This window comes from Squalius cephalus (assembly GCF_949319135.1).
Source record: "Squalius cephalus genome assembly, chromosome: 12".
Lineage (NCBI taxonomy): Eukaryota > Metazoa > Chordata > Actinopteri > Cypriniformes > Leuciscidae > Squalius > Squalius cephalus.
Window position 1 is genome coordinate 8,011,055 of NC_137133.1, and position 25,615 is coordinate 8,036,669.

The following is a 25,615-nucleotide window of genomic DNA, read 5'->3' on the forward strand; positions in this document are numbered from 1 at the left end:
TAATAAACATACTAAAGTGTTTTTTGAAATTCAAAAAAATCCAGAAAGTTTTCTGTAATGGGAAGGGGAACAGAATATACAGTTCGTACAGCATAAAAACCATTACGCCTATGGCGGGTCCCCATAAACCACATATACAAGTGTGTGTGTGTGTTTGTTACAAGTAACATGCAAATTTTCCATTACATCATAGTAGTTTTTCTATTGACCGAAAGCTTCTATAGATATTATGTACCACCTTGAATTTGTTGTGTTTTGATTGTGTCCGCACAGATCGGCTTAAACGTAATGCAGATTTGTCTTCCAGACCGGTGCACAGAGGAGGAGGTCAGTGATATTGCTAATCTATAATGCAATAAATAGCTTTTGTGAATAAATGCATGTAACTGTCAGTGCAGTTCTGTCTCCTGAATTTTTGCCTCTGTTCTACAGGTGATCGAGGAGATCTTGCGGTTAAATGAGGATTCTCTGGTTCATGGCATTTTTTTGCACCTTTCTCAGTCCTTCCTCTCCAGAAGTGTCTGTAATGCCATCAAGCCCCAGAAAGATGTGGATGGGTAAGCTACAGTTTTGTAGTTACAGCATGTTGATGTGTGTAAACAGGGTCCAAAAATAACTTTTTGTGGGTAATTTGAGAACTTATTCACTGTAAATGTATTCTATCTGACATGATACTGTATTTTGCACGTATTTAGTAAAAATATTTTTTGTGGTTAGAAACTGTATGTTTTGCACACAAAGACACTTCTGTTTGTGTATGTGTTTGCAGGGTCTCTGACCTTAATGTTGGCCGTGTGCTGTTGGGGGATCAGAGAGATGGCTTCGCCTCACCTGTTGCTGGAGCTGTGCTGGAGCTACTTGCCAGGCATGGTGTGTTATGTTTGTTTATGCGTTTTGACATACGTTGTTAAAATACATACATGGACGTTAAAATGTCTATGTCCAAAATGTTTCACAGACATATAATGCTAATTCTACTGAATGTAGTGCCTCTAAAAGTAATTTAAACGAATATGCATGTACACTACTATTCAAAAGTGTGGGGTTGGTAAGATTTCTTAAAATGTTTTTAAAATGACTCTTACACTCACCAAGACTGCATTTATTTGATAAAGTAATATTGTGAAATATTTCTACAATTTAAAATAGCTGTTTTCTATTTTATCATATTTAAAAATGTAATTTATTCCTGTGGTGGCAAAGCTGAATTTCCAGCAGCTGTTATTCCAGTTTTTAGTGTCCCATGATCCTTCAGAAATCATTATAATAATTGGCTGATTTGGTGCTCAAGAAACATTTCTTATTATTATTAATGTTAAAAACAGTCGTGGTACATATTTTTTTAGGACTATTTAATGACTAAAAAGTTCAAAAGAACAGCATTTATTTGAAATAGATTTTTTTTTGTAACATTAAAATATTTGACTGTACAATTTTTTTAGAATTTTTTTTTGTTGTTTCTTGCATTTAGATGCCCCATTGGTTGGCAAGATGGCAGTGCTGGTGGGTGTAAAGGGCCCCCTGAAGGTGACTCTTCAGTTCTTGCTGCAAAACAATGGCATGATTGTGCATACCTGCCAGTGGAGCTCAAAGCACCTGCAGAAACAGGTAAATCAGCTGCTAGATCTGTGGGAGATGTTGGGGGGGGGGTTCTGCTTTTTTTTCTTTAGGTCAATTTTAATGCATAATTTGCTATTTGTACCAACAGGGGGCAGTGCTGCTTTATTTCATGATGGACATTTAGATAAATCATGTGAGGCTCACACTAATTGGATTTCTTTCTTTCTTTCTTTTTCTTTCTTTCTTTTTCTTTCTTTCTTTCTTTTTTTCAGATCATGGACTCAGATGTGGTGGTATTGTTAGACACAGGCCACAAGGGCCTCCCACCCACCTGGTTAAGACCAGGGGTGGCAGTCATCAACCTTGGCTCGGCCCTAATGGAAGGTATATTTCTTCAAAGTAAAGCTGTAATGCTTGGCAGACATTAAAACAATTGATTTTTATATTGCTGGTATATGTAAAACATTCAGGGCACTTCTTTGCTTGTGAAGTGTCATTTGATAATTGAAGGAACTATTTTATTTTTACTACACTGGATGTGAAAGACAAGCATGTGATTTCTCCAAAAATAATTAAGTCAGGCATGTGGCTTTCTTCACCTTTCATTACCTGCCATCTCTTTAAAGGAACACGCCGACTTTTTAGGACTTTAGCTTATTCACCGTATCCCCCAGAGTTAGATAAGTCCGTACATACCCTTTTCATCTCCGTGTGTGCCATAACTCTGTCTGACGCCTCACCATGGTGCTTCTCATGTGCTGTGAGCAAATCACTCCGCCCAAGTAGCAGTGCTTCGCCTTCTGAGAATATAGTTCCCAGTATATATATGGTTAGAAGATGGCTGTGTCTCATGTGACCTTGTTATTTGTACACACTGTGACTACACAAATCACAACATGTAAATAGGAAAATGTTGGCGTTATTTTGTCACTTATTGGGAGCAGTATGCTAGCTGGAGCCATTTACCTCCAGTCTTTGTGCTAAGCTAGGCTAACAGTGGGTGCCTCAGACAGAGCTACGGCACGCATGGTGATGAAAAGGGTATGTATGGACTTATTTAACTCTGGGGGATACGGTGAATAAGCTAAAGTCTCAAAAAGTTGGCGTGTTCCTTTAATAGAACTTAATGGATATAGAGGCCCATGCTATTTCCTCCATAATCCACAGAGATTTCATTAGTGTGGGAACATAAGACACCGCTAATTGTATTTCCTTAGATGCTCAGTCTGGGCCAACTTTTCATGTGTGATCTTATTTTCTAGAACACCGTGACAGTTGGGAGCCCAGGATGGAAGCTAAATCTGATGCAGGAGTTGGGCCTCTAAGTGCTGCGCTTAGAATGCAGGTGAGAGGTCTTCTGTTGTTGTTTCTACTTTCTATTACTGTCTTTAAAATAGGCAAAATGATTCTGTCAACTTTATCAAATCTTCAGAACCTGTGATTAGCCAATTTAAAGATTAATGTCTTTTGACAGTTATAACAAATATTTATTATATAACATAAAATAAATTATATTTATAGTGCATCTTTAAATATATTCACACACTACAATTCAAAAGATTTTAAAATGTTTTTTAAAGAAATTAAACTGTTTTCTATTTGAACATATGTCAAGATGCAATTTATTTTGTATTATTGTTTGCTGAGATGTTTGTAGCTGTGTTATTGTGATCTGTTAGCATGTAGTGAGGAGCAGCAGGAGGTGGTTAGAAGAACAGGAGTACCAGTCATGGAGGCTCCGCCCACTAAAACTTCAACCACTCTCACCCGTGCCAAGGTATGAGCAGCCTTGCCTTTTGGTTTCTACAAAATTGCTCTGACTTTTGCTTGTGCATTTGTGCACAGAATTAATTAGTCTCTCCTTTTCTCTGTTTCTGTAACCATCAGTGATATAGAGATCTCCAGGGCACAGACTCCCAAGCCCATATCCCAGCTGGCTCAGGAGATCGGGCTGCTTCCAGAAGAGCTGGAAGCCTACGGGATCACCAAAGCCAAAGTCCGTTTGTCCCTCCTCAACCGCCTCCAACATCAGCCTGATGGCAAATATGTCCTGGTGGCAGGGTGCGACATCAATTTTTACTTCTGTCATTGAAGTTTAATTCATATCTCAATACTTTTAATCTAAACTGATGAAGTCAATCAATCAATCAATCAAAACTAACTTTAGCTGGACTATAACTTTATCCTAGAGCTGCTGTAAAGCCAAAACAATCTCTGTTACTGTAATTTCCTATTATCACTGTAAAGCTGCTTTGAAACAATTCATATAGTTAAAAGCGCTATATAAATGAAGGTGACTTGACTTGACTGATACGACACTAAAGCAATGATACAAATTTTTATTGAACCACAAAGTTCAGAAAACTTTCTTCATTTGTTGATCAGGTTATTTAATCTGTAAATCTGTTTTTTTTTTTTTTTGTTTTTTTTTTCATGAGTCATGACCACAATGTTTTTGTATTGCAAGAACATGAATAAGATAAATACTAATACTTTCAGAGGTCAAAAGCATTTTAGGAAATCTTCAGGTCAATGTTTGTGTGCTTAGTCCAATTCTCACTATTAACTAGTTGCTTATTAGCATTCATATTACTAGGATATTTGCTGTTTATTAGTACTTATAAAGCACATATTAATGCCTTATTCTGCATGACCATATTCTACATCCCTTAATCCTACCCAATACCTAAACTTAACAATGACCTTACTAACTATTAAAAAGCAATAATTAGGAGTTTATTGAAGCAAAAGTCGTAGTTAATAGTTAGTTAATAATGAGAATTGGACTCTAAACTAAAGAGTGACTGTGTGTTTTCACGCTCAAGTCTGTGCGCACGTTTGTACTCTGCCTCTACATTCCTAGAGAGAATGACTGGTGGACCCAGGGATCTTATCTACCGCTGACTCTCAAGCCCACCAGGAGCCTCCCTTTCATCCGTGTGTGTGTGAAGCGTGGCTCGGTCAGCTCCGATCAGGGGCTCAGGGTCTCTTTTATGTGTGTGGGGAATTTGCAGACCCCTGGCTTTATCAGTGGCCCCTTCCCTCTCCCCTAACTCTCCTTCTTTAAGTCCCGCTCTTTGTTCTGCCTACAGATGCTGTGAAGCAGCACTGCCCTCCCCACCCGGCCTACTCAATTACTGTCAACCACTGGCATGCCTTTACTGCACTGCCAAAAAAGCCACTCCACAAAGACGTAGAGAGAGTGAGAGAGAGAGAAAGAGGGAGGGAGGGAGGATGCTGATGGGGAGAGGGTTTGCCGGCAGTCTAATATAGTGAGGTCCTAGGGAAAAAGAAAAGAGAGGAAGGGATAAGGATGAATAGATGTAGATTCACAACCTCCTCTCATTGAATGTGGGAAAGGATGTGCTGATAATGTTTTCGGTCTATGTTTTTCAGTATAACTCCCACTCCTCTGGGTGAGGGGAAGAGTACAGTGACCATAGGTCTGGTCCAGGCCCTCTCCGCTCATCTCAAGCTGAACTCCTTCGCTTGTCTGCGACAGCCTTCCCAGGGCCCAACGTTTGGAGTCAAAGGTGTGTTTTTGTCTGTTTGCTTTACATTAGTTTAATATTTTAGTGTATGGATAACAATAACTAACAGCAATTTAAGGAATCATAGATGCACTTCCCGAAGGTTGTACCAAAATGTAGACATCAGAATTAAGCAACCTTCTAAGATAATGTGGCATCACGAGTCCTTTGAATATTTTCAAATCAGTCACTTATTAGGCTGTACACAGCAAGGCAGCTCACAAAGTCTTGGATCAGAGCTAATGTCTGGCTATCTCAGACATTTAGTCTTGTTTTCATTGCTGTGTGTTTGCCAGTCTGCTTCATTATTTTGTCTCCCTGCAGGAGGAGCGGCGGGCGGGGGATACGCACAGGTCATTCCTATGGAGGAGGTGAGTGACAACAGACATCCTGTCTCCCGCTATCATAAAGCCCTTTCCCTTAGTATGCCACAACTGATGAAAGCCTTTGAAGAACTCACACAGACATTGAGACTAAATAAAAAAAATCACTACTGGTTTCAGACTTTTGGACTATGCACTTTCTTTTGTTTTGTTTTGTGCTTTTATACCTGATTTTCTTTTATTACCAGTTAATATCAGCAATTCCATTCAATATGGACGGAAAGTTTAAATTGAAAAATAACATAATAATTTCTTCATAAAATATCCACATTTCTAGTTATTTTCTATCTAGTTAAGTTTCATACCACATTTTGAATCCTAGATTTTAAAATTTGATATCAGAATTTTGGGCAACACTAAACGTGTCTGTGTGAGAGAGCAGATGCTGCATTTATCAGAAGCTTCAGAGAGCAGATTCATATCTCTCACTTTCTGTTTCTTTCAGTTTAATCTCCACCTCACAGGAGACATCCACGCTATTACTGCAGCCAATAATCTAGTGGCGGCAGCTATTGATGCCCGCATTCTCCATGAAGCTACCCAATCAGACAAGGTAAACAATCATAATGTACAGGTATGTGTGATTTCAGACAGGACTGTATCCCTGGGATTCAATGTTGTGGCCAGTCAATAGTTAGATGATCAATTGCAGTGTAATTAAAGCGGATTGTTTCTGGTTGTATACAAGGCTGCATGTTTATTACTTCCTTTAGCTAATTTTTTTTTTTTGTCTTATAGGCCCTGTACAGCAGACTAGTGCCATCTGTTAATGGCATGAGACGCTTCTCTCCTATACAGCTGGCTCGCCTGCAGGTGAGTCTGAAAGAGATCTTTGTACCTCTGACTTTTTTTACTTTTATTACTTCATAATGCCCTCATCATTTGACACAAAAGTCACTAGAGCAGTGGATTTCAATTAGTGGGACGGGAGCTTCAGCAAACCTCCAAGGGGACTCTAAATTACTTAAAATTATGTAAAATAAGACAAAACAAGCATTTACAATGAACTAAAACTACTAAAATTTCTATTTATTTCTTATTTTAGTTCTTCCCTTTATATGTATTCAAGTCAGCACTGAAAACGCATCTTTTCTCTCAGGCCTATTCATAATTGTGGATATGTAGCCTTAGTGGGTTAAATTTTTTACTATGTAATTTGTACGACTTTTGTTTTTATTGTGTTTTTTGTGTTTTTATTATGTTTCTGTGAAGCACCTTGGTCAGCAGAAATGCTGTTTTAAGGTGCTATATAAATAAAAGTGACCTTGACCTTGACCTTAGCTATTTTTTTTTTTTTCATATTCATTGAGGAATCAGGCTTTCTGTAATCCTGGATAAATTGGGTATCTAATTTTAAATGTTTTTATAAAAAATGTTTAGACCTGGCAAAGTCATGTATATTAATAAAACCTGTGGGCATTTTTTAAATTACGTTACTTTTTCTAGTTATGCCAAGCAAAACATTCTATAAGGTTGAAATTGAAAAAATAAATAAATTAGTTTTTAGTTCTTATCCAGTAAATAGGAACTCTGTAAATATCTGAATGCAGTACATCTGGTAACCAACAGGGGTCCTCATACAGCTACTGCGAAACTAGCGATTTCTTTCTTATGAGGCTATAATTCACAGCAAGTCTCAGCCGTTCAGTGTTTTTCTCTTTTTGTTGTGTTATGTTGACTGTGACACAGATAAACTGAGAGACTTCTTAAAACACAAACTGTTTATGTTTGCTCAGGGACAAGATTGGGTTGACATACATTTGCAAAGGCGAAGCTGGTAAATTTACGAGAGAGACAACCAACATTTCGAAGAGAAATCTAATTAAAAAGATGGTCTGAAAGAAATTTATGACCAGCGACCACACAATTTGCCATTTAGAAAAAAGGCCAACACTTAGAGCAGTAATAAAAATGTTCAATAGTAGGTTTGTTTAAAGTGAATGATCAGCTTTTTCATCATGGTAATCAGTGCACATGTGTCTGTCTTTTCCTCACTGTTGTTTTCAGCGTCTTGGAATAAACAAATCTGAACCCAGTGACCTCACACCGCAAGAGGTCAGCGCATTTGTCCGTCTTGACCTTGACCCTGAGAAGATCACATGGCAGAGAGGTAGGACCTTGTGCAATGTGGATTGCTTTACTGTTCTTCATATGGTATGTTCTTACGAGAATCGCTTGATGGGTCATAGAAAGATTTAGAGGTTGTGGTGCAGGAAATATGATACAGAAGACAGTTATTCAGCTGAAGCAAGCAGTATGACACAATGGCCATCGGCTACATTTTACTGGTTTATTACTTCTTTTTCAATCGGATAATGGAACGCCATTACAAACTGGCCATGTCATTATATTTGCGAGCAGTTTTTTAGAACTAGTCCCTTCTTGAACACATGCAGTTCCGGGTCTACTCTTCGCACCTGGGAGGGAAGCCAAATGTAGACCTTCTGCGTCCGATTATGACGCAGTGGCCTCTGATAGCTGCGATCACTGGGGATGAGATTCAGCTGCATTGGGGTGTTTCCCATTTCACTCGTGGCCGCCTGGGAACATCTGCTGCCTTTAGCCTATATTCAGAAGATAGTGCTGCAATGACTGATGGGATATTTACTCTGTCGGTTCAAAAGTGCACACTAAGATGAGGGGCCTGGAAGATTAAGAACAGCTTTACATCTCTCTCCCGCTGCGAATGCGAAACTGTCTGTGTGTTTGAGAAGATCCTCACAACTTTCTCTGTGACGTTCATAAATGTAATGCTTAAACCGTCAGGGTTTCCCATGTTCATTATAGGAAGAAATCACAGTAAATAATGATGTTATTAATCAATTTTCAGATGAAATGTTTTCGATGTGCCTTATGTTATGCTGTAGTTTATGTACACTGTTCTCACAGATAGATGAATTGAAACAGATACACAAGAGGAATATGGGAGACTGCCAGAAAGCAGACTTAACCACTCTTGTCATTTTTGGTGCCCATGACATGTTTACAATGAGGCTTATAATAATTGCTCTGCATTTCTATGAGAAAATACCAGAGGGTTTAAATTCTTCCCCCTCCATCTTCCTAGCCCTTTGGGAGTTGTGTTTGTCTCATACTGCCCCCTTCTACATTTAGCTTGGCTGCAAGAAAAAAAACTGAAATTCAAAAAGTCTTTGAGGAATGCATGCTTATTGCAAGGTTATGGTTTTGCTTGGCGTCCATCCCTCTGGGTCTCTTAAGGTCATTAGTTTTTTGAGATTCATTAGATTGTCTCATACATCTCCTCTGCAGTGACTGCCAGATCTGAAAAATCTGTTCAGCTTGCAGCACTTAATGAGTTACTCCAGCTGAGTTCCCTTATGACATGATTCTCTCCAGCCGTTGTCTTCAGATACAGCGCTGCTACGCTGAGCAGATAGAAACTGCCAAACAATTTGATGTTATTGCAACATGAAAACCATATTGCATTTATCAAAAAAAATAAAAATCCTGAAATATTGGAATTGAAACATGTAACGAAGTAAGTTGTTGTGGGAAGGAGGAGGTGGAAAATGGCGAATGTTCACAAACTTTAATATATAAATAAACACAAAAGGAAAGGAAAGCCGGCAGCCCCTCACGGACGACTGCCGCACACACAAACAAAACATAACGTACTGTAAAAGTCCAGGCCTGGTCCTCTCTCATCCTTTACTGTCGTCGCTCCTCCTTTTATGCTTCCGAAGCTCCTCTGTGAGAGAAACGAGAATGGTGTAGCACCCTCAGCCTCGTCTTGCTTGCCACACAATAGATTTAAAATTCTTAGTTTTATCATAGGTAGTTGTATAAAGGAGAAATTCACCTAGAAATGAGAATTGTCATTACATCTTAACATCCATTATGGCTGTCCTTCTGCACACTGCCTGGTTAATGAACACATCTTTCTTTTCAAAAAGATTTTGGTTAAAAAACAAACAAATGGTACAAAGTCTATTTGTCTGGAGGACTAGGAGTGACCCTTAAAAATAAAATGAAGGCATAAGTACCTCAACAAGTGAACTGTCCAATAGCAACTTGATTGACAGATAAATAAAGAAAAGCATTTGACATATTGACATAGAATAGAAATTGTCAAAAAAAATATATATATACAATTTAAATATGCTTCTAAATATGCTTTATTAATTTACTAAAATAGAGAAAATTTAAATATACGGTTTTAAATGTCTATTAATTTGTCAATTCAAAATGTTTAAATAAAATTAAGGAGGAATAAGTTATCAATTAATTAAAGTGTCAATCCTTGTCCTCTGTATATTTGAGGTGAAGATAATCAGTAAATAGTGACAAATCATGCTGCTTCAGACAACTTGAGTATAGTGCACCAGTCATGTTGATTACTTTTATGGTGCTTTTACAGTATGTCGTTTTTGAAGCATGAAAGTTTCGGTCCCCATTCAATTGCATGGAAATGAGTGACTAGTACATCCTTAATTACTCCTTTTTGTGTTTAATGGAAGAATGTCAGTCATATAGGGTTGGAGCTTTCCTGTAGCTCAAACAGTAGAGCGTTGGCGCTTCCAACGCCAAGATCATGGGTTCGATTTCCCAGGGAAAGCAAGAACTGATAAGAATGTAAATGTGCACCTTGAAATGCAATGTAAGTCGCTTTGGATAAAAGCGTCTGCCAAATGCATAAATGTCAAATGGAATGACATGACATATGTAAATGAGCACACTATTTTTTGGTTGAACTGTTCTAAGAAAATCAGGCTTTTGTTTTCTTTTTATTCTTCATTCTGATTTCAAATTGTGTTTTCCTGTTTCCAACAGTCGTTGATACCAATGACCGATTTCTGCGCAAGATCACTGTTGGCCAGGCCAACACAGAAAAAGGCCATGCTCGCCAGGTACGTGCTTCATACTTCTGATTCAATTAACCAAACATTTAAGGTGATGCATACTAGTTTTGTCACTTTTCCTCAGTGATTATTTGCCTCCCGCTGCTCTAAATCTCCTTCTCTATCCCTCTTTCACTTTTATGTATATTTCCCTTAACTGGAATAAAAGTCCTGCAGTATGTCAAATGCTGTCAGTAATAATTACTTTTAAACCAAATCAGGCAGATAACAGCATGCTCCTCAATGGGAAACAGTCTAAGTAAAAGCAAATGTTTCAAAAAAGGTGTTATTGTGCGCATAGCAAACCCTCTGAGCTGGCCAAGCATTTGCTTACATTCGTCTCCCTCCCACTGTACCAAAACCACTAAAATGTGCACTACAGCACAGCACTTTTGTTCTTGAGAGACATACAGTACAGTATACTATGTGTTTTGGACATACCGTGTGTGTGTGTGTGTGTGTGTGTTTGAAATTGAAAACAAATTCACTTAAGCATGTTACCTCAAGCTTTGCAAACATTGACTCAGATCACCTCAGCAATTAGGGTGCTGTAAATGGACTTAAATGGCAAGTAATGATGACACAAGTGGTGTGTTAAGCGGCCCGTCTCTCCTGATAAGGCATCTGGCCACCACTCCTCTACTCCCAGCTGTTTTATTGGGGGAGTATTTATTAGCTGAGAGTTAAACCAGGACGGCTTGGTTTTAGTCCAGCTGGGGTTGTCTTGAACACATGTGGGAGCAGTTTACTGTATGTGATAAAGAACCAGACTTGGCACATGTTGCGAGTCGGACAAATCTCTCCACCGTCTTATTTCCTGACGATTCATTTTGATAGAAATCGCCCCTAAATCATCACTGTGATGTGTTTGTGTGCTGGTCAGTATGTGATCTTTTCCCTCTCATTCTTACAGACCCAGTTTGATATTGCGGTGGCCAGTGAGATCATGGCTATCCTTGCTCTGACAGATGGATTGGCTGACATGCGGGCCAGACTGGGGCGTATGGTTGTGGGCAGCAGCAGAAATGGCCAGCCGATCACTGCCGATGACTTGGTGTGTGTGAGAGAGAACTTGAGCAGTGCTGTCTGTGGAGTGACTTTTAATCACCTGCTCATTTTATGAAAAAAAAAAAAATTAAAATAATAATAAATTAAAAAGTATATATATAATTCTTTGTTAAATGTGGATAACGTGTATTTAAACTTCTCTGTCCTGTTTTATTCATATTGCTTAGTTTATTTAGTCGTTAATTGCAAATTGTCAGACCTACCATAGAGAAATTCAGCAACTGCTAAATATTTTGACATTTCTTTGCTCTTTGGTTCTCTCAGGGTGTAACCGGGGCTTTGGCAGTCCTCATGAAAGATGCTATCAAACCTACACTGATGCAGACACTGGAGGTGAGACCTCTTCCCTGTTCCTGTACCCCAAACACTTAGTATCTTTTACACAATCGTTCGCTTGTGTGCTATTTTTCTTATTCTGTCTCCCTCACACATGCACACATAACTGTCCTATCTTGATGGAAACTCCCAAACTTGATACTCTCAGTGTTGGTGAAGTGATAGGATATTAGATGCTTGACACAGAAAACACACACTCCTACAGTAACACATGCACATCTGGTTTTAGTTTTGGCTCAGTGGGAGTGTGTCTCTGTCTTTGACTATCAAACCCTGAACACTATGAGAAAACTGGAAATGAGAAATAGACAGTGGTGAAAAGCCTGATTGTTGGAATGCCTTTCATCTTTATGGCTTTTAAACATGCAAATGACTAGTGATTGATGATTGGTGTTTATGGGCGTGTGTTTCTGCACGTGACATGCATAAGAGTTGCATGTTTGTAGAGAGAGCCACATAACTGCTTTGTGAAACCTTTCCTGCCTTGTTTCCTGTTTCTTCTGTGAAGAGGAATTATATCAGAACAAACCAGGCTGCAAAGGGTTGTGGGAATATTACACTGGACTATAATGTCCCTGCTGGGATTGGGATGCATGCAAGTATGTGTGTGTGAACGAGTGAGAGAGGAAGTGTGTGAATGCTTAAAGGATATACATGTGTCCACAGATGGAGCGAACTAATCCTGTTTGATTGACCGACAAGAGTGTCTGGAGAAAATGTGTCTCTGATGGATTAATGTTAACTTATTTAGTGTGTCTGCGATGTTAGCTGCAGGTTAGGGACAAAATTGTCCCTGGCTAAATCTTACAACTTCACTTTGGGGACATTAAAAAAAATGTGGAAAAGTATTCTTTTATGAGTAGTTTAGATTTGTTTGGCCAAGTAAACCATTTGTTCGTGTGATGCTGAGAGAAACACCAGTCTATATATATACAAACACTTTTATTCAGAAATGAGGCAGCATTAAATTGATCAAAAGTGACCGCAAAGACATTTAAATTTCTATTTCAAAACCTGTTATTTTGAACTCCATCTCAGAATACTTAAATGTATCATGATCTCAGCAAAAAAATATTAAGCAGTTTTATAAACAATATATAATCCGTTTTCAACATTGATGATACTAATAAGACATTCTGTCAATTTGTAGTTAAACTACTAGTTAAGAAAAAATTTAAGTAATTTAGAGTCAATACCAACCTATAGAGTCATAACCAACCTGTTCCCGCCTGCTGTGCTCTTTCTTGCTTGGTTTTTCCTGTTTTCTAACCTTCCTGGCTTGGCATGCCAAATCTCTCCTCTTTTCCACACTCACAGGGCAAAGAGCTCCAATCTTTCCCTTTGCAGTTTTTTGATATTGTATTTTTTTTTATTTCTGCAAAACTTTCCAAAGGACAGTTCACTGGAAAACCATACACTCTCTTTCCATCACTCATTCGTTCACTTTGACTTTTTGACAAGCTGCCACTGATGTACACTTTGTGGGCAAACTTGTTGCTGTAAATTGATTTGTTGAACTGTTTTGCAGATGTAAAAAAGTTACTGGTTGATTTTTATCAGTACTGACTGATTTTTTGATGATTTAAACCTGTGTGAATCATTTAGGTTATAATGAGCTATGCATTGTCAAAATCTACCTACAGTTGATGTTTATAACATTTCATCAATTTTATGTGAGGGTTCAGTTGGTGCAAGACTGAGATGTACTGTAGATGCACACGGTACACTACTCTTTTTTTTTTTTTTTTTTTTTTTTAAACAAATGTATTAAAGTGAACTGAATAAATTTGATGAATCGTCTCAGGGCTCTGGCAGGCTTGTTACTAATAATTTAATGTCTCAAAACTTGGTTCACTTACCTCACTTGACTCGTCTTTTGGCTCTTTGAGTCTCAAAGGGTTAAGTGCTAATGAAGAATATTTTGTAATGTTTATATCAGCACCTGCAGAAGTAGTGGAAGGAGAATGCTGTGATAAAAGTTTATGTAAATAAAGGAAGGTTTTCTCCATTGATGGGGAGCTTTTTTTTTTTTGTTTCAACCTTCCATCCTTTTCCTGAATTTAAATGACTTCACCATCACTCCATGCTTTGTTTTGTATGTACTCCCTTTCCATCTTCCTGCACTCTCTCTTTTCCTGTCCCTTCAGCTGTCAGTGTATGTGGTGTTGCTTTTCAGTGTTTGGGAAGTTACAGAGGACCTCAGGGTCATCAGTTCAAACCCCACATTTTCACAGAGCTTTAAATGCTTTCTGGCTGATGATGATGATAATGATGATGATGAAACAGACTTTCACAATGTAAAAAAAAAAGTTTACTGTAGTTGAAGATCAAATGGAGCTAACATACAAGCTCAACCACATGTCTTTAAATAATAATAAAAAAAGAAACTCAGATGTGGAGATGGACCACTTAAACCCTATAGCTTGTATTGTCAGTTACCAGCTTTTAACATGGCAATTTCTACTGTAATTTTCAGGTAATCTTGATTCACAGTGCCAGTCATTTGTAATGCATGTCTGGCTTGGTTTGCACTGATATTGTTTGTCTTTGTCATATCAGGGCACTCCAGTGTTTGTGCATGCTGGACCTTTTGCTAACATCGCCCATGGAAACTCCTCTATCTTGGCAGACAAGCTGGCTCTTAAACTAGTTGGAGAAGAAGGCTATGTTGGTGGGTGCACACACACAAACACATTCAGTCGCACACCACTGCTTTTGCTTTTTGTAGTCACATGCTTTAATTGACTACAGACAAAGGCTATGCTGGGGGTAAGTTAAAACAACAACAACAGTAGAGTTGTTTTCTGGTTCAAATCAGACTCCTGCTCATGAGTGGTCACACATGCTTATTGGCATCTACAGCTTGAATAAAATCACAAAATTCAATCACCCTACTGAATCCTATCACCCTTAACAACCAACCATTGATAAATAATGTAAATAAACACACAATGAAAAATAATACATGATAGATAGCAGTGTATATGTATTTAAAAATATTAATATATAAAACATTACTGTTTAAAAGTTTGTTAGTAAGATTGTTTTGTTTTTGAAACCAGTCTCTTATTCTCACCAAGACTGCATTTATGATCAAATTGATCATTATCATTATATTGTTCAAAAATGGAGTAAAACCGTAATATTATTACAATTTAATATAACTCTTTTCTATTTTAATACCATTTAATGTTTTTTATTCCTGTGATGGAAGCACAATTTTCAACAGTCATTACTCCAGTCTTTTTTGTCACATGATCCTTCAGAAATCATTCTAATATGCTGATTTGATGCTATAGAAACATTTCTTATTATTATTATCAATGTTGAATTAACAGTTGTGCTTCCACGGTTTTGTGGAAACCGTGATACTTTTTTACAGGAATCTTTGATGCAAGTTCAAAAGAACAGCATTTATTTGAAACATTAGAACATACTTTTGTAACATTAGAAATGTCTTTACTGTCACATTAGAAATGTCTTTACTGTCACCTTTGATAAATTGAATGCATCCTTGCTGATATAAAAGTATTAATTTCCTCAAAAAAAGTCTTAATGCAAACATTTTAATGGTAATATATAATTTTGACTTACACATGTAGCAACTTGCATTAGGGTATTTTAAATGCTTAATGACTAATCAGTTAATGTTATGCTAAGTGAGTGACTCAATGTCTGAGCAATTGGCTAGTGGCATGTCTTGCTGTTATGCTAAACTGTGGAAAAAATTTAACAAATTTAACAATTTATAATGTGACCATTTAAATTGCGACGATGATTAATAAAATAATTTTCTACAAGTATAAAGAATTTGGCACAACACTGAATCCTTTATCTTAAAACCTAGAAGAATGTTTTTTTTGTTTTTTTTTAAAGCTAATCCTCTCAGTGTCGGCACACCTGAACACACAGGCCTATGAAACACACACACACACACACACTTTATCTTGCCATCTCTCCGTCACTTTATCACTTCCTCTCTCCATTTCTCTCTCTCATTCCTTTGCTCCTCTCTATCCTTTTTATTCTCTATCCCTCCCCTGCTCAATGACATGCCCCAGACACTAAAAGAATGCTGGGAATGGCGGAGGCCCTGTGGTCCACGCTAAGAGCAGTGTAAGCTTCACCCCTTCATTTAAGGACAAGCTGAAGTGTGTGAGCCCAATGAAAACACTGCCTACTAAACTGGCCAAGAGCTGTGTTGAGTTACAGCCTCTGGAATTTGAGATACTTTTTCTGCCAGCGTGTAAATAGTAAATTCTTTTGAAAGGGAACTTTTAGGCGATTACTTGAAATACAGAAACTGAAATTGCGAATATGGCTTAGTGTGATGATCAAATAGCAAAGGCTGCGATTTAATTAATTAAATATATGGGCTGTGTGTTTCGGAGTGAAGCGCGGCACCGTGTTATTACGTGCGTACGTTTTTTAAGCATCTCAGAGCAGCTTGGTTCACATTAAATGTTGCTCCACTCCATCTCCGCATCTGAATTTGGGTAACTTATAACATGCATTTGGGAACACAGCATGCGGCAACCATCTTCTCAATCTTAAACTGGCTGTTTACAAAAAAGAGAAGCTTTAAGGGCTCCCTGCGGTTTTCTTTAAAATGATGGTTTAATGTTTGAAAATGAAGAAATTAAGACCGTGGGAAATATTAGCATTGTCATTTTGCAGTTGTACAGTAAAATAACACAATTTTTATTTTACAGTGAAATATCACAATAGTAATATTTCTATTAGAATATATTTAATTATTATTAATAATAATAATAATCAATCTACTACTACTACTACTACTACTACAACATTTATTAGTATTATTAATAATATAATCGCACAGTTTCTGGCCAAATTGTGCAGCTCTTCAAACAAGCACAGCAATCCTGAAGATTTTTTTTTTTAAACAATTGACATTTTTATTAAAAAAATCGCAATTAGAAGTTCTAGAACACCCCCCCCCCCCCCCCCCCCCAAATCGTGCAACCCTAGTTGTTTTATAGACCCCCCACACCCCAACCCCCAGAGAGGACAGTAAGAAAATGAATTGTTTGATTTACTGTATTGCGAAAGACAAGAAACTTGGACCTCTCTCGTTTGTTACATTCAAAGAAGTCCATATTGGACTTGGAGCGTCAGCATCAACAAACAGCTGGAATGCTGGGAGTTTGTTGACTTTTGCCAAATGTTAGTGAAGGAGGGGGACATGTGTATGCGTTACCTGAAGCCAAGGTATGTGTGGTATGTAGTGTTTTTGCTGTGGGTGAGAGGGAGGACGTTGCCTATATCAGCTGATTATACACAACAGATCTGCTTCACAGGAAAACCACCGCAGTGCTCAGAAATACCAGAGTGGCATGGTAGTAACCTTTATTCTACCCAAACTAAACTGATCACGCTCAGACCTCAGACTGATAGATGTGCTGATAATTCCGAATTCTCTGCAAGTTCCTGAAGGCCGATAACATACTCCCACCTTACATTCTCTCTCAGACCCGGGATGGCTGTAAATCTGTGCCTGACTGGTGTATGGATGACCTGAGGCCGGGTGATGTGCACTCGTTTATAGGGAGCACATATAGGAGGTGGTTTACTTTCTTATGCCAAGGTCATGAGCGCGGTCTCCAGGATAACGCTCTGATTCCGTTAATTTTTTTTATCAGAAAGTAAGGATTGGCTAAAATGTCCTCACTTTTCTCTCTTTGTCCTCCGATGGTCTAAATCTCAAACTGGTCCTCACAAAGATAGCTGTATATACACAGACACACACACACACACACACACACACACACACACACACACACACACACACACACACACACACACACACACACACACACACGCAGAGCCTCAGAAAATATGCCAGACCTCTCTGGTGGAAATAACAACATTACCCTTCCCATTCCCTCCTGCTCCAAAGGCCTGGGAAGTAGCACAGGAAGCTTGCAGAGTTCTGGGAAAAATGGATGCGTGGAAAGACTCCACACATGCTTACTGTTCATTGGCACATACACACATTAATACTGACCTGTTCAAACCCAAACAGTAGATGTCTCTCACACACAAAAGAACAAAAGTGGTATGCAGAGGAAAGGAAAATACAGTGGAGTTGAAATCATCTCATCAAAACAGTTTGTGATGCTCATGTGCTGTACACCATTGCCAGCACTTGTGAAAATGTGGCATTGATCACTCACTCATGATGGCAGTTACACATGTGGAGCACTTACATGCTCACTCTTAAAATGGTTGTAATTATATCCTTATTATAATGAATGGCAATAACTCTTCCTGGAATGTGGGGACAATTAGATTATTACATAATTGTAGGTTGCTTTCATGTGTACGTGTGAGTGTTGTGCTCTTATCTGGCTCAGTAATAATAAAGTAGATGCAGAATGTTTGTTTACATCAGTATCTAGCACAACAGAGCAGTTTTTCTATCAATGTCTTATTTATAAATGCTCTCAATATTGTTTAATTTCCTGCTCCTTCCCTGCTCAGTGACGGAGGCTGGCTTTGGTGCGGACATTGGCATGGAAAAGTTCTTCAACATTAAGTGTCGGACGTCTGGGCTGAGGCCTGATGTGGTGGTGCTGGTAGCAACTGTACGAGCTCTGAAGATGCATGGAGGTGGACCAAATGTAAGTGTGTGTGCACAATCACATGTCCCTTTATATGCGTTAAAAATATATTTGATATATTTACAATTGTCTGTATATACTGTATATTTTTAAAGGTCACAGCTGGTGTACCACTGCCTAAAGAATATATTAATGAGGTAAGCCATGTTTATCTCCCAATCTTGCTTCAAATTATTATATTTGTAAGTCTAATGATTTAGTGATTTCATTTTAGTAAGAACAAGATGTTTTGAACACATTTTTTTCTTTCTTTTTAACACAACTTATGTACTATCCTACTCCAACAATAAGTGGCGATATTGCTCCCCAAAGGCAGGATGAAAATAAAGAGGGTTGGAAGGAGGAAGGGGAGTAAATGAATGAGGGTTTGCCCCACCTCGTTTGAGCAAAGGCCCAGAGCACATCTCCTCCACCCTCTCCAGCTCCCCTCTTCTTCCCTAATGTGGTTTGTGTTATTCAATTAACAGGGTAAACACAATCTGTGTTGTTGAAGCTAGAGACACAGAGGCGTAATGGGAGTTGTAGTCTAAGAAACGCCGTACCTGCTTTTCATCAGTCTCTCTAAAGAAACCCAGCTGAGAAAATAACTCAAGTGCTTAAGCTAATTGTGTGGTTCTGTAATGAGAAACAGAAAGCACCAAAGCATGTCTCCTGAGCCTGAGACTGGTTCTGAGACTGGTTCTGCTCCATGAGCAACAATTTTCCTCTGAAAGCTAAGCTGGTTGGATGGCGTTCTCTAACTGACTCATCCTTTCATGAAGATCCTGATGAATCATTCAGATCCAACTAAGATTTTAATGCTTTCCAATTTTGTCTATTTCATTTCTCTAAAATGCACTTATTGTAAATCTTGTGAATTAAATGTTAATTATAATTAATTACAGACATTTCTTCATTTTGTTTTCTTTTTAACAAATGTATTGTCTGTTTACTTTTTTCATCAGAATTTGCAGCTGGTTGCAGATGGCTGCAGTAACTTAAAAAAGCAGATTCAGATCGCTCATCTCTTTGGAGTTCCGGTGGTTGTTGCTCTGAATGTCTTCAAGTAAGGATTGGTCCATTACAAAAACTCATTCTCCAGCATGCATTTTCTTCTAAAACATGATGTTTAAAAAATATGGTGCATTAAACCATTAGAAAACAGCCATGGCTGACGCAAAGCAGAGTATCAATAGTTAAACAAAGTGCTCTGATCAAAAACAGCCACAGATGGTGTCCTAATTTAGCCTTTTTGCACTTAAACGTGCCTTTCCAGTATGTCTGGAAGCCCACACTTTTTGATGAATATTTAGCCATTTTGATTTGCCTTATCAGATCCCATGACATTTCGCTTTCTTTGAAGGACTGACACTCAAGCAGAGATCGACTTGGTGTGTCGCATCGCAGAGGGTTCTGGGGCCTCAGCTGCTGTTCCCTGTCATCATTGGTCCAGAGGTGGGCGGGGCTCTGTGGAGCTGGCACATGCTGTGAAGGAAGTTGCATCTCAGGAGAGCCGTTTTCAACTCCTGTACAATCTGCAGGTGGGGCCAGTTGCGATTATTTGTGTAAAAAAACAACAACAGTTGAACATTAATAAAACATTATTAAAATAAGTAAAACCGAATCTCCTCAAAGACAGAGCAAATTGATTCTGATGGGTGGTTTAAATATGATTGTATCTAAAGGTCAGCTGGTTTGAGTTAACCTTAGTGAGTTTGGAGGTTGTGACTTTGATTAAGTGATGCTATGAAAGGCACGGTAATCTCTGCTCTTGGCTCTGGCTGCCCTCTATTATCCTATTAGAGGTCTGGGCGCTTGCTATCCCAATCGTCTACATGGAGAACTGACTGGGGATTTATGACCGCCAGATAGGCAGAAGCCACATTTTAGAGCTGATAATTAAAAATAATAATAATAATTCAAACACCAATACTTTTTTATCTCCCCCCACACTCCTACTCTTTTTACTCCCTTGATCTGTTAAGTAATTATTATGGTCTTTTTTTCTTTTTACAGGATCCTATTGTAGAGAAAATTCGGACAATTGCACAAAAGGTTTATGGTGCTGATGACATTGAGCTTTCACCTGAGGCTCAAGCTAAAATAGACTACTACAGTCAACAGGTGAGAAGGGCTGTACATTGCCACTTAACTTTACAAATGCACAAACAGTTTTGATATTTGAGCTTGTTTTTTTATAAATATTTTCAAACTTTTAATGTTCAATGTTTATCTCCATTTTATCATTTTTTTAGTTATATGCATCAATATAACAGTACATAGTTATAAACTACAATATTTATATAATTTTTATGCAAACAGATAGTTTTGAATGTATTTATTGAAACTGATAGCTGATTCATGGAAATTGACCAACTCTTTGCTACTCAAGTTTCATATTTTCGAGGACAAGGATGTGTCTAATGAAAAAAAAATAGAAAATTTGTTTAACGTTTTCACAATTTTTCTTGCATCATCTGATGTTTTATATTGGTTGCAAATATGTTTCTTGAGCTGTGTGCTCATTGATATTAAATGGTTAGATAATCTTGGCCCAATGGGTGCATCTCTCAACATAACAGTTAACGGATGTCAAGCGCCCAGAGCTGATGTTGTGCATGTCTTATGTGGGTATTAACTGTCTGTAAATCTCTCACAGGGTTTTGGTGCTCTTCCTATCTGCATGGCCAAGACCCACCTGTCTCTCTCTCACATGCCTGAGAAAAAAGGTGTTCCTACCGGTTTTATCCTGCCCATCAGAGATGTCCGTGCCAGCATTGGGGCAGGGTTTATCTACCCTTTAGTTGGAACTGTAAGTGATTATCCTTGAAATCTGATGGAAACTCTCACCTTGTTCTTTCTTTTCCATTCTGTCTGCATGTCTACACTTTCCTTCCAAATATATTTGATGGCTTTAAATCTTTTGATGGCTTTAAATCCATCCACTACCTCTTCATAGTTTGTTCTTTTATTACTTCCTTTGCTGGTAAGTAACTGGATGTTTCAATAACTAATAGGATCCAGGATTACGATTGAACCAATGATCTATGACCTCTTTGGGACTTTTAAAAACAGCACTCATGCCAAATTCCTCTGCCTTCATGTTTTTGCTCTCTAAAAAACAATATTGCCTGGCCTAAGGCAGGTATATCTCTGTCTGAATTCCTGACAATGTTTGGTCAAGGCCGTTTTTAATAATGAGAAGTCTATTGGATTCCCACTTCGGATTCATGATGAAACCTGTGAATCAGCCTTCTAAAAACAACCCTTAGAGCATGTGTGGTCAACTTTTAAATGACCCATGCTTGCCTTATGTGTGTGCATCTTTGTGGGTTTTTATTAAGATACTCCATCCTTGGAATTTAAAAATTTTTAAAGCTATAAATTAAAATCATTTATATACATGCATGCATGCATGCAAAAAAAAATCTGTTGGTTTCACTGTTTAAAAAAAGGTTAGAAGTTTGATTATTTTGATTTGATGATATCATGTGGTGATGCTCAGTTTGAGCATCCTGACCAGCTGGATTTTGCTTTGTGACCCATTTTGGCCAACCAGTGGTGGACCTGAGGAGTTTGAGGAACCCTGAAAACTGTCATTGTTTTGCGATTTCAATTTGGTGACGCTGCTTAATTTCACTAGTTTTTAATATAAATAACAATATGTTTGTCCACTGTTCATGCTTTGTTATTAATTGGCTCTAGCCCTTCCTCTTGCTAAAGTTTCCTTTAATAGTGGCCTAGTTTGATTGAGCCAGCATTTTTGTATCTTTTTGTCATTGTGTGTTTTGTGGGCCGGGTGAGGCTTAGGAAAAGGAAGCTCATTTCCGGGTTGAGAGTGAGGTCTTGGCTACGATGTGGGATCAGGGTCAGGGTGAGGTGTCTGCAGCGTGGCTTGCTGGGAGATGGGTGACTGTGACCCAGCCCCTCCGGTCTGACCACCGCTCTGTCCCCTTTCATCTCCATGGGCCTGCTGCGGGACACACGGCCAGCACTCATGACCTCTCACCTTCAACCCCTCTCAGAATTTGCTGCCAATGCTTTGAACTTCAGTGTAATAATTTCATCATCTCTATATCTGCTGTTCTGCTTTATTATCGTTTTTATCTTCTGCTTCTATATCATTGATATATAGAGGTTACTGCAAGTTTCGTACCTCAAAACAAACTCCTCAGTTTAAATATATGATTATTTTTTCCCCACCCTAATGAAGCGCCAGGACATGCCTGAAGTTTTTTTTAACGATGTGCATGAACGTTTGTTTGTTCTTCTCATTTCACAATGGAGTCTTATGTTCTTGACATGCATTTTAGAAGTATATACAGATAATAGAGTTGAGCTAGTGTGAGCACTTACCCACTGAAACAAACTGTTGCAATTGTTATCCTATGCCTCTGGATCTGGCTGAAATATATATGGGCTCTATTACAACACTGGCCATCTCGGGCATCAAAACACATTACACATGCTGTGGTGGAGAGTGTGGATATGGTGCAATGAAGTTCGCCGATCACAGCAATGAGTGCTTGCATTTCTGAAAGAGGAAATGACAGAGTGTCCTGTTTTGCTTGGACATTGTGCTAAATATTTCCTTTACCACCAACTCCAAGAAAGTCTGATGTGAAATGGAGTTTCTCCTCCTCCTCCTCCTCGTCTTCTTCTCAGTCTTCTTCACCTCTTTCTCCTTCCTTCCTTCTCTTCATCTTCCTCTTCTCGTTGTCTTCTTCTCCATCTCCTCCTTTGTTTTCTTCCCCTTTTTAGCTCTTTTTACAGTGATACTATTAAAAATGTTGTGTTTTTTAATGAACACATGCTCCCTGTCTTTCAATCATAGCTTAGGTACAACTTAGATTTTAAATGGCATGTAATCATTATACAGGAAAGCCATATCTATTCCAGTCATTTCTGTGTGGCTCAGGCTACAGACAGGTGTGTGTTAGTCTGCTGTTACTTTCAATGCTGGCCCCTGAGGGACAAAGCAGGCATGGGGGCTTACAGGAGGAAGTGACTGATGTCATGCACCAGATATGTGAGGGAGGGGTCAGCCAGAGAACAATGAGACTCAGCGGATCTTAGCTTCCATTCAGCTCAGGAAATTTATTGCCCAAAACCGTGTCTGCTGTAAGCTGCACAATGAATTCCTGATGATACTGCTGGAAGGCTTATGGTGTTTTGGCAACCTGGCCAACACGCTGACATGAACACATCAATAGCAGAATGGAGCAATGAGCATGTTCAGTAAAAACTATTTACAGACACAATGGTCTGCGGTAAGGGAAACATGGTTAGTTGTTCTTGAACAGTTACTACATTGAGTATTGTGTATGGGAATAATTGTGGGGATTTCTGTGCTTAATTTATAATGGCATCTGTATTTTTTTGTTTATTTGTGTAGCAATGTTTAGATGACTGGACACAAAGTGAACACCTAAACCTAATGGAAAAAACAAACAATACTGAATTTTATGTGCAGATTTGTATTCAGGCCAATAATGCAATCTCTTGTTTTTGGCACAATGACATATCAAAACCACACAGCCAAGGGGTTGACTTTGTAAGTGAATTTGTTGAGACAGTGTTGCTTTGGTTCAGTGTTCTTGGTTGGGGTGGATAATGTCTACCTTCATCCTCTGAAGTGCACATAACCACAGAAAACAAAGGTTAATCAGTCATGAGGAATCAGAGGTGAAGTATTTCATATTTATATTGTCCATGGCAGTTTGGAATTGAGTGTAGCAGGATCTTATATCTGAGAGTTTTACAGTTTTCATTCTCTGGGCAAGGTAAAATTGCCAGATAAACGATGTACTGTTTCCTCTGTCTTTTTCTGTTTTGGACTGTTTTTAATGATAATTTAATTAAGATAATTCCAGTCACTTGATTTTAATCTGTGGTATTTTAAAAGATGTTTTTTCTTTTTTCTTTAATGGTTTGACCCCTGGCTTCAGATTTTGTTGTTTGGGACATCTGGATCAAAAATCTTTTTTAATATAAATATATATACTAAAACATTAAGATGATTGTGCATCTTCATGTTTTATTACAGTAGTAAGACACATCAGTTTCAAAAGCAGGACAAAATCCGGGTCTTCTAAGAACCACAATTGTCTCTTTAATTCATTAAATGATTTGAAGTTTTGGTTTTACGGTTTCCAGCATTAGCTTCTGTTTGTAGTTTAGATTTGTCTGCTAGTCTAGTAAAGTCATTTGGAGGTACAGTAACAAGATTTGCCTAGAATAGGTTTTTAGCAATGTGGTTTAAACATGCTTGAACTTTTTTTAAAAACGAACTCTTCTTTGAGAATGAATTAGGGCTGTGACGGTGGCAATTTTTTATCACCAAGGTGGTAAAGGACTGACCACTGGCGGTTTTGCAATTGCAACCATTCAGGAGCACAGAAACTTGTCAATGCTGCTAACATATTTATTAATAAAATAGCTCCGACAGCATGTTAAAAAGCTACAACAAAGTGGTAATGTTTTTGAAGTAGTTAACCCCTTATCTGTCACCCCTTAACCCCTTAGTATGGGTGGTTTGGCAGTATTAGATTTGAATTCAACCTCTAATAAACGCATAAAAGGAGCACATATGTGCGTTATAGCTCGCAGCCGCATCACAAATCGAGAATCCATAATATTTTTCTTTATATTTAAAAAATTTTCAGACCTTTTTTCTCATAAAATTTAATTGGTGTTATCTTTTGAACTCTTGGCATGAAACAAACTCTAGAGGTTTCTACCAATTTTTCATGATTTTTCATGTCTATTTCAAAATAAAGGCCTAAACATGACTAATGAGTATGAAATATTCTTGTTGCAAATTGATAAATCCCAACAAAGATAAATGTATATACCTACTCTGCACTTTGCTGGTGTAAACGAGCAGCCCCTCTCTCTTGTCTTTAATGCCTTCATATTTTCCCCGATATTGCAAAGTCACTGATGAAGGTTGGAAGAGCGATCTTATCATCCGCTTAAAATGAAATTTTTGTAAAAGAAATGTATTGTAACTGTTCTGTGATTTATCAATAAAATAGCATAGAAACTGAAAAGTTCTAGCATATATTTCTTAGTAACTAAAATCTACAGCTTCACTATTAGTAGAGAGACGCTGCCAGGTGCAATTCACTTTTATCCACAGTCCAGCCCTGATTATTCTCCTCTTCTAGGGGCAGAAAGAAGACACTCTAATGATAAAACTATTTAAAGTAAACTCCTTAAGGCAGTCATATGTGCAAAAGTTGTTGCTGTTTCTG

General features: G+C 38.2%; 1 protein-coding gene across 1 annotated transcript in view; it reads left to right on the forward strand.

Moving 5' to 3' along the window:
* mthfd1l (methylenetetrahydrofolate dehydrogenase (NADP+ dependent) 1 like) overlaps nt 1-25,615 on the forward strand; it is a 32,796-nt gene that overhangs the window by 2,715 nt on the left and 4,466 nt on the right. Inside the window, exons 4-26 of the mRNA XM_079888299.1 lie at nt 274-327; nt 433-557; nt 770-870; nt 1,472-1,608; nt 1,833-1,944; nt 2,823-2,905; nt 3,240-3,337; nt 3,448-3,621; nt 4,957-5,093; nt 5,415-5,461; nt 5,919-6,026; nt 6,212-6,286; nt 7,481-7,583; nt 10,265-10,341; nt 11,246-11,386; nt 11,665-11,733; nt 14,296-14,407; nt 18,241-18,380; nt 18,476-18,517; nt 19,325-19,425; nt 19,723-19,900; nt 20,376-20,483; nt 21,019-21,171. Coding sequence (XP_079744425.1) covers nt 274-327; nt 433-557; nt 770-870; nt 1,472-1,608; nt 1,833-1,944; nt 2,823-2,905; nt 3,240-3,337; nt 3,448-3,621; nt 4,957-5,093; nt 5,415-5,461; nt 5,919-6,026; nt 6,212-6,286; nt 7,481-7,583; nt 10,265-10,341; nt 11,246-11,386; nt 11,665-11,733; nt 14,296-14,407; nt 18,241-18,380; nt 18,476-18,517; nt 19,325-19,425; nt 19,723-19,900; nt 20,376-20,483; nt 21,019-21,171 — 2,475 coding nt within the window. The remainder of the gene's footprint in view (nt 1-273; nt 328-432; nt 558-769; nt 871-1,471; nt 1,609-1,832; nt 1,945-2,822; nt 2,906-3,239; nt 3,338-3,447; nt 3,622-4,956; nt 5,094-5,414; nt 5,462-5,918; nt 6,027-6,211; nt 6,287-7,480; nt 7,584-10,264; nt 10,342-11,245; nt 11,387-11,664; nt 11,734-14,295; nt 14,408-18,240; nt 18,381-18,475; nt 18,518-19,324; nt 19,426-19,722; nt 19,901-20,375; nt 20,484-21,018; nt 21,172-25,615) is intronic.